Raw genomic sequence first — 8975 nt, 5'->3', positions numbered from 1 at the left:
GGGAAAATAGATATGTTGTTGAAGGCTTTGGCATGTTGAAAACATTTCCCTGATTCTGAATTAAGAATGCAGTAGTAATTCTGTTGCTTGTTTTTAGTATTTCAGTTCTCTTGCTTTTGAGATGCATTTAAATCACAGAATCACGCAATTACAGAATGATTTGGGTCGGAAAGGACCATAAAGATAATCTAGTTCCAAATCCCCTGCCGTGGGCAGGGACACCTTCCACTAGTCCAGGTTGCTCAAAGCCCCATTTAACCTGGCCTTGAACACTTTCAGGGATGGGGAAGCCACAACTTCTCTGAGCAAATTGTGCCAATGTCTCACCACCCTCTGAGTAAAGAATTTCTTCCTAACATCTAATGTAAATCTTCCCTGTTTTAGTTTAAATCCATTTCCCCTCATCCTGTTACCATATGCTCATGTAAAAAGTTGCTCTCTCTCCTTTTTGTAAGCCCCCTTTAAGTAGTGGAAGGCTGGAATTTTGATTCTTGCTTGCAACTCAGGATTGTGTGTGCGTGAAATAAATCTTTGTCACTTTGTCTTTCTAGGTCCACTGTCCTTATTTCCTCAGTGGAAGCTGAAACATTACGATGTTATTGTAGGTGTTTTGTCCGCTCGACACAATCATGAACTACGCAGTGTTATAAGGAACACTTGGTTCAAGCACCTGAAACAACATCCTGCACTGAGCCAACGGTAATCTCTAGTGTTTTGTAATTTGGGTCTTGGGGCAAGGGGGTGAGGACTGTAATGCTGAAATATCTTGATTTATAATTTTTTTAAAGTGTTTCTTTTTTGTTTTCCCCTCTATTTTTGAGCATCTGATAGATTTTTTTTTTTTTAATCTGTTTAGCAATATATAAGAATACTTCTTGTCTTGGGCTGTAACTATTTTTTTTGCACTGCTGTTAATTTTTGCAGTTAGTCACCATTGTTCATTAATGATGTATAATGTAAGCCTTTCTCTTCTTTGTGTTGCAATGTATGCTTTGTATGGTATGCAACTTGAAATGCTTAGTAATCCAGGATACTTGAAAGTGGGCAGGATCGCATTTGGTGCGAGAAACACAAAAAACTCTTACAACACCCTCAGCTGTAAAGTTCAGGTTCATGTCCCCCTGAACCAGGTGCACCAAACTGCTGCAGTGTGAGTGACCCTTCCTGACTGCTTGCACAGATCTGTCTGTCTACAGACAGGTCTGGTTTTGCTGAGAAGTTCTGCTGCAGTTCATTCCTGGAAACGTGTCCATCCTCATAGGCCTCACACCTTGCACCGAAAGCGCTTCACTGTTCACAGATTTGGTGTCAGCGTGCAGTCTGGAGTGAAGCATAGCTACTTCAGTCATCTAAAAATGTGACCTTTTGTAGCTTATATGGAGTTCTGGGAGGGCATTTAGCTGCTAGGTCAAGAGCTAGCTTAAGGTGGGTTCTCTTGTCTGCTGACTGTGGAACAACCACGATTGGGGCTGGAAAGAGGAACCTCTTGTTTTGCTACAACCCCAAGTTGAAACATTTCTTTGTAACAGATAGTCTAGAGTCTTTGTTCTTCCTTTTATGCTACATGTCTTTTTTTTTCTTCTTATTTTTTTCACTGCCTTTTGAATGTAGAGAATTTAAACAATCTTGAATTAAGTAACAAAGCCAGGCTGGGAAAGTCAGGTCTTCAGGATCCTTCAGTGTTACCTTAGGTACTTTTTCTGTTTAGTGTGCTGGCTGCCTTGAATCTCACTCCTAGCTGCCAATCTTCCTGCATCCTCATAATGAGATGTAAATGTTAATGTGGGTTTGGAATTGAGCTCAAATGAGAGGATTCACATGATTGCTCTACGTACAGACTGCCATTGCTGATTTTTAAGCAAAGCCTTAACCCTGTGAAATACAGGTTGTTGTGATAAAATAAGGTGATTGAAGATGGAGGGAGGAGGGAAGAGAACTGGTGTTAATAAAACCAAATTATTTTAGTGTCCTTGTGAAGTTTATAATAGGTGCGCATGGTTGTGCTGTGCCAGTGAAGGACAGAGAAGACCCCTACTCCTGCAAACTTCTGAACATCAGTAACCCAGGTATAGAAGTTAACTTTTAAAAATTCTATGATCTGAATTCTGAGAGTAGTTTGGGGAGTTAAGCTTAGCCAGTCATGAAAACAAATGCTGCCTAGAACTTGCTGTCTTTACAGTTGCATGACCTTCCTGTAAGTACCATGTGCAGGCAGGAAAGGGAGAGATTTTGGGGTATGTGCAGGGGTGGTCATTGACTTCTAATGGATTTGCATTTTCCTTATGTCAGGGGACAGTCTCTCCCGTATAACATACATCTGTACTTGATCCATATGTCAGTGAAGTTGGAGAGAGCCAGAATGACCCAGTGTAGTGTCAAATGTGAAGGAAGTAGCAAGGTGACACAAGAGTGTCAGATGGACTTCTGTGGTGGCAACGTGAATTCCAAGCAAGTCTGAATGATAGATTTTTCAGATTCCACTTTAGAGAGAGAAAAACTAAGAACTGTACTATGGGGAAAAAGATTAAATGCTGCCATACCAGAATTCCTAACTAAAATTGTAAATTCTTCCTGTCACCTTCTATTTTCTATTTAATTTTTGCTCTTTAATTACAAGTTAACTAAGGACTGCTTGGCACTTGAGCAGTGACTGAACACGAAATGCAACTTCTGTTGCTTTCTCTTTGGTAACATACGCTGCTCCCAAGTATAAATAATACCTCAGGGCTTAGGGAGGCAATAATGCCAAAAGGCAAGTAGCTGAATGGAGGTGTATGCTGTTTTGATGGAAAGAATAATTATTTTAATATGCTAATATACAGGTATTCATGCAGTCCAATATAATTTTTCGCCCTCACTCAGTGGATTTATTGTGTTTCTAATCTTTTCCCTGTGGATATGTAGGCACTGAGTTGCAATTGCTGTTAACCTGCAGATTGCTGTATCACTGAATTTCTCCTTGCTGCAGTCTGCAGCCTATTGTGTTTTCTTTTACTCCAGTGTTTGATTAACATTGTGCGCTCGTGAGCTGTGCTAATTAATCAGAATGCTTTGCATATATCCAGTGTGCTTTGTGTGTATCCAGTTCAGAAACTAAGAAGTCTTCTCATCTTCTCTCTGTCCTTCCTTTTTCACACAGTTTTGAATCAGGAAATCGAGGCATTCAGTCTCCCTGAGGATGTACCTTCTGTGCTATCTGAAGACAGAATTGTCAGTGTGAATTTTCGTGTACTTTACCCCATTGTCATTACCAGTCTTGGGGTATTTTATGAGGCTGATGGGGTGGGATTCCAGAGGAACATCACTGTAAAACTGTACCAGGCGGAACATGAGGTAGAGTATTGTAGTAATCTTTTGAAAGTGGATTAAAGCGTGTTGTCTCTTTATTGTGGATTTAGTTTTTACAGAAAGTGACATGCTGGGTTGGTGATTTAGAAGAGAAGTACTTAACTGACAAGCATATAAATCACATTTTTGTTCTGTTGCATTGTAAATTCTTATTTCATTCATGTATATGTGTATATATATACACACATGCAGAGACACATCCTGGATGAGGAAAAGATGGAATTCAAAAAGGGCTATGAGTTAATCTAAATGCTCTTATGAAAGAGCACTTACATGTCTTTCCAGTGCACAATTTTTTGATTGTATTTGAGGTTCTAAAGTATTGATATATAGTACGGAATAAAAAATAAACTGTTGAGTATATTTAAAACACATGTGCAGAAATATACATTTGGTGCCTTCAAGCAGAGAGATGCAGGACAGCTATAATTTTTTCTTGCCTGTCTTCTGGCAAGACACTTGAAGATCTCTAGAAGCTGATATTATTTACAGGTAATAATCAAGCTTCACTGATCATTTTCCCCACACCCAAGCTGTTGTGGGTTTGATAGAATAGCTTAGTGCTAACCTGGAGGGAAAAAAATCATTAAGTATGATTGTTGCATTTGATATATTGCATTACCAATAAGTTAATAGGTGAATTTCAAGACTTCTGGCTGTGCTACAGTAGGGAGAATTTTAAGTATGACTTATATGACGAACTTCCAAAGAATTTCGTTTATAATGGCTATAATAAAAATAAAATTACACTGTAATCTGGTTTATGTTTGCTAAATGGTAGAATTCTAAATGTTCAAAGTCTAATAATTTTATCTGCATTAGCTTTTTACTTCCAGTAAAGGAGAAAAATTAGTAACATAAGAGAGCTTGAAGACTGTTTTCTGAAGATCAGGAATTTGGCAATGGAGCATCTTTATGTAATTTGTTATTGCCTAAGAGCCATTTGATGGCCTGTGTAATATAGTAACACTTTTAATGGGTGTTTGGAGGTTTTTTATTTTGTTTTTTTTTTTTTCTGTTGTTCACAGGAAGCGATCTTCAGTGCTCGCTTTAGTCCACCAAGCTGTGGAGTGCAAGTGAACCGATTGTGGTACAAGCCAGTAGAGCAGTTTATTTTGCCAGAGGTATGTGCAGTATCAGAATTGCCTGCAGTTCTTTTAAGTCATCTGGACAGACTGACTGATAAAACTGGCAATTTGGACCAGTTTATTCCCTGATTTATTCCCCTGGCTCCACAAGAATGAATGCATTTGGAAACCTGTTCATTTTAAGGGGAATCTGGAGCTGATTGATTGGTTTATCATCTTAGACAGTGCTAACTAAATACTATGCAAGTTTTTATGCTGGCAGGAGACTTTTCAGGTGAGCAGACGACTTGCAGTACTTTGTGTATATGTTTTGACAATCTAATTTCATACTGAAATGATTAAGGGTTTATTTTACTTTTTAAAAAAGTGTATTAGTTACCCAGCAATTTGGTAGTATATCCTGTGAGCCTTTTCCCTGTAAGACTTCGTTCTGAGATACTAAAATTCTAGACAGTTGTAATTTTGCTATAAATGATTGCATTTTTCCTGAGAGACAGATGGGAAGTGTTTCCTTTGGAGAGAGGGTATTAGTATTCATATATTTCTTTGTGTGGGCTTCCTTAATCTGATATGTGTCATGTGCTGAATGCTTACAGGATAACATGATGTTTGTAATGTAGATTAATGGGGCTTATGCACAGCGTGTAGTCTCCTGTGATACTCAGGGTGCTGAACCATACACGGTGATTCAGAGGAGATGGGAATGCCTACGTGTTCCTATCTACTTGTTTGTGAGCAGTAAATTTAGTAAGCTGTTTGATTGTCTTAAGATGGTTTCTGAGGCAGTATCTATTCTCTGCCTTTCCACCTTGAAGTAGTAATGGATTGTACAGATTGCTGAAGAGCTTAATTCATCTTCCAGCTGAAGTGCTGCTCTTTCTGCTCGTCTTGGGGAAAGGAAGGGAAATGCAGCATTCGAATAAGCATCTGGCAGGCCAGATTGTGAAAGACAGAATCGATCATTCAGCTTTGGAATGACTGAAAGCACAGAAGAGCAGAACCACTAGCAGATAACTAAAACTCACACAGGGGCTCTTACAGCCAAGTCTTAGCAATGCGCTTATTTTGTCAAAAAGCCACAGGCCGCTTGCATGAAAATGGGACTCTGTACTAGGCATACTCTGTGTTACTGATGGGGAGTAGTTAGAGGAACAAAAACCACAGCACTGTTTAACATTAGGAAAGGAGTTTGGCAGGGCTGCATTATGTGAGTACAGCTGTTCGGTATTCACTGCAAATGCCACTGCACTCTGGCAGCAACAAGGCTGGAATTTAAATGGGGAAAAACAGATAATGTAGTCTCAGGTGTGCCACTAATGTTTTTGCTTTAAGCATTTTCAGGCCTCAGCTTTCATTAAGAGGCTTAGAGTAAGAATAGCTGAAGGCTAAAGTAATTAGAACATTTGCTTACAAGTCTCTCAACCTGGAGAATAATGATAGTTTGCAGCTTTAGGACACCTTGCACTGAGGTTCACTGGTAATAACTGAGTAAGACTCTTGGTACATATTTGAAGTCAGTATCAGGAAGAGTCAGTGCTGAGAATTTTAATGTTTCTGGTTGCTGAGGCGTGAAAGGACTTTCCTATTCACTAGCAACTTACCAAAGGTTGTGTCTGTAAACAAGGCACAGAAGAGTAATTAGATCTCAGTCCCTGTAGCTAAAAACATGGGAATGGGAAATGACAGTCACTGCAAACAGAGACATCGAGCATGTAGGTTTTACTGTGCAGGGTGTTCAGAGGTCCTGCCGCTAAAAAAACTCTTTAATAATGGTCCATTTGTTTTGATAACTGAGAGATAATTAAACAAACAAGGGGAAGGTATTGAGCATGCAAGTCAGGCTTGATAAACACTGGCTAGCTCTATTATTAGGTTATAAAGCTGGCATTATAAAAAATAGATGAGAGACTTCTGAAATACACAGCTGTCATTAAATACTGAGACTGCTGCAGATGTTAAGACCTACTTCTAGAGGAAAGCAAAGAATTAAGCTGAACTCTAACCTAGACCTTAACAGTGTGTCAATAATTGGAGGATTTCTGGAGAAGCTTTCTAGTGTACAAGAAAACCAAAATGAGAAGAGATGAGAGGTTAGTACAGGTAAACAGACTTCCTACAACAACAGAGATGCATCTATGAACAACTTCTTTCTCTCTTTCAAGGCCCATAATAACTATCAGTGTGTTGCCTATGAAACTGGGAGAGATGAAACGGAATGTGCTCATCTGGCAATCAGGAGTATAATAACCCTACAACTACTCTTTACTCCTTTGTCATAAGGGTGAAATTTGTTTAAAAATATAAAAAAGTATAATGCTACCAGTACTCCTACCTGTTCAACATACCACCTGTTCTTTGGCATGTTCTCAGGGGTCTTCACTTTAAAGATGAAATGCAGTACATTTAAATGCAAGAATTTACACACACACATATACACACAAATATATATATAAACCATGGAGTGACACAGCTTAATTTGACAGAAAATTTTAAAGATATTCACTTATCTTTTTCTTCCTTATCAGCAAAGATGTGAGGTCAGAGTTCTGTGACTCTCCTACAGTAGCTTGTGACACCTTTACTAGGATAAAGGTGGCTGTATTTTCCTTTGAGTTTTGCTGGTGTCAGGAATGAGTCTCTGATCTCTGTTTAGCAGATAACTAAAAAGCTGCACTTACTTCCAAATCTGCTTTAACATATTCTCTTTGGAATGCAGGATTTTATATTTGATTTTTAAAAATTCATTAGGTGACTTTTAAATGCAATCTTGATGATTTTAGAAAGCCAAAGCTTTTTACATTAGGCTTCTGTTAAAAGCGTAATGTTCATAATACAGAGATTCATGATTAGTCTTCAGAGCATTATATGTTACTGAGTTTCTTTTATGAGTAACTTTTTTCTTATTGAAGTGTAAGTAAAACATTAGTGTCATGCATTCAAGCTAAATCTTCTGTGAAGTTGACTATTTTAAAATTAAAAAGACCCAAACTGTTTGATTTTCATTCTTTGAAGTCTTTGAATACCTGCAAAATGGTGTTTTGCTCTTTTACCAGAGTTTTGAAGGTACCATTGTGTGGGAGAGCCAGGATCTTCAAGGCCTGGTTTCAAGAAACCTTCATAAAGTGATGGTGAACGATGGAGGAGGTGTTTTCAGAGTCATTACAGTGAGTCCCTTCACCTTCCCTTTCCACCATGCTTCTGTTTTTCCTATAAGCCTTGAGTATTTAGCATTTTACTTTTCTGTGTTTCTTTGTGTAAATCATTAGTTCAATAGTTTTCCTGTTGTCTCAGAGGGGAAGTTTGCCTTCTAGCAAAAAATTATGCTTGTAAGTGGCATTTTCTTTTGTTTTGGAGGGAGTAAATCTCACCTTATTGTCTTTCTCGGGTGTGAAGCAGTATCAGAGATGACAAAATGTGGGTCAAAAATTCTGTGCTAAAATCCCAATTGATGGAATTAAGTCTAGTTGAGGTTTTTTTTGGCAGTGTGTTTCTTTTCCTGTCAATGTTGCTTGCCTAAACATGCTGTGCCATTGTAATTTAGCCAGAATAACTTTACATTTTGCTGTCAACTTCAAAACTAGTTTTCTGGAAGTTTCAGGTTCCACTCGTTTTAGGTAAAACAAAAAAATGCCACAAAACTATACAGTTAAAAATCTTAATCTTAGTCTTTCATGGCACATGGTGTGATTCTTGGAGTGGTCCTGTGCAGGACCAGGAACTGGACTTCGGTGATCCTTGGGGGTCCCTTCCATCTCAGGATATTCTATGATTTTATGATTGTGCAGACACCTAAACCAGAAGAGCTTTCATTTAATTTCATTCCCAGTTGCCAGAAAACTCCACACCTTAAAAACATAGGGAAAAACACATCAGTAGTGAGAGATGAACTAATCTCCTTCTTTCCAATAATCTGTTCCTAGCAGGCAGGGGAAGGGTCACTGCCACATGAACTCACAGAAGGTGTAGAGGGAATAGCAGGTGGTTTTATCTACACTATTCAAGGTAAGTCTGCAAAATGTAGCATCACATTTGACGTTATGATAGAACAATTAATTTAAATTACATTTCTAAGGTATAGTTTGTGCTGTCTCTGCGAACTTAGTCACCCTATGTTTTCTTTTAGTAAGTACAATTAATTTATTTCTGGGTTTTTTATGCTTAAGGTCAATGTCCTGATATGGTTTCTTTGCTTGCCTTTTGTCAGTGACTCAATTTGACTTGCATCCCTTTGTCTTTTTATCTAGACTTCTTGTTTTTTGTTATCCAAAATTAAGTTAAAAAATGTTGGGCTATGAAATCCTTCCCTGATATTTTGCGCATTTTTTTCAAGTGCTGCTGCTGTTAGAGATACTGTGTCATGATGTTTAATATCGACAAACAATGACTACCTAACAAAGCCAGCTTTTCCATCCCTTGTTGCTGTTTTACACCTATTTCAGCAGAATGCCCAGAGACTCTATAGGAGCCCTGCCTCACGTCTAAGGTCTAGCAGTTACTGATGTGTTCTTACCAGTCCATCATACCCAACATCAGCAGTGA

General features: G+C 38.4%; 1 protein-coding gene across 2 annotated transcripts in view; it reads left to right on the top strand.

Annotated features, from left to right (window-relative positions):
• B3GALNT2 (beta-1,3-N-acetylgalactosaminyltransferase 2) overlaps window positions 1-8975 on the top strand; it is a 33368-nt gene that overhangs the window by 16219 nt on the left and 8174 nt on the right. The window contains exons 2-7 of one of the 2 annotated variants that reach the window (XM_027901324.1): window positions 552-699; window positions 1966-2066; window positions 3140-3333; window positions 4377-4472; window positions 7490-7600; window positions 8357-8438. In XM_027901324.1, the coding sequence (XP_027757125.1) occupies window positions 552-699; window positions 1966-2066; window positions 3140-3333; window positions 4377-4472; window positions 7490-7600; window positions 8357-8438 (732 nt within the window). The remainder of the gene's footprint in view (window positions 1-551; window positions 700-1965; window positions 2067-3139; window positions 3334-4376; window positions 4473-7489; window positions 7601-8356; window positions 8439-8975) is intronic. The other variant, XM_027901325.1, reaches the window with a different exon arrangement.

Source organism: Empidonax traillii, unplaced genomic scaffold, assembly GCF_003031625.1.
Source record: "Empidonax traillii isolate 1590-97213 ecotype Southwest subspecies unplaced genomic scaffold, ASM303162v1 scaffold773:size403244, whole genome shotgun sequence".
Classification (NCBI taxonomy): Eukaryota; Metazoa; Chordata; class Aves; order Passeriformes; family Tyrannidae; genus Empidonax; species Empidonax traillii.
Note: the sequence above shows the minus strand (reverse complement) of the source record. Positions and strands in the feature narration are given on the sequence as shown.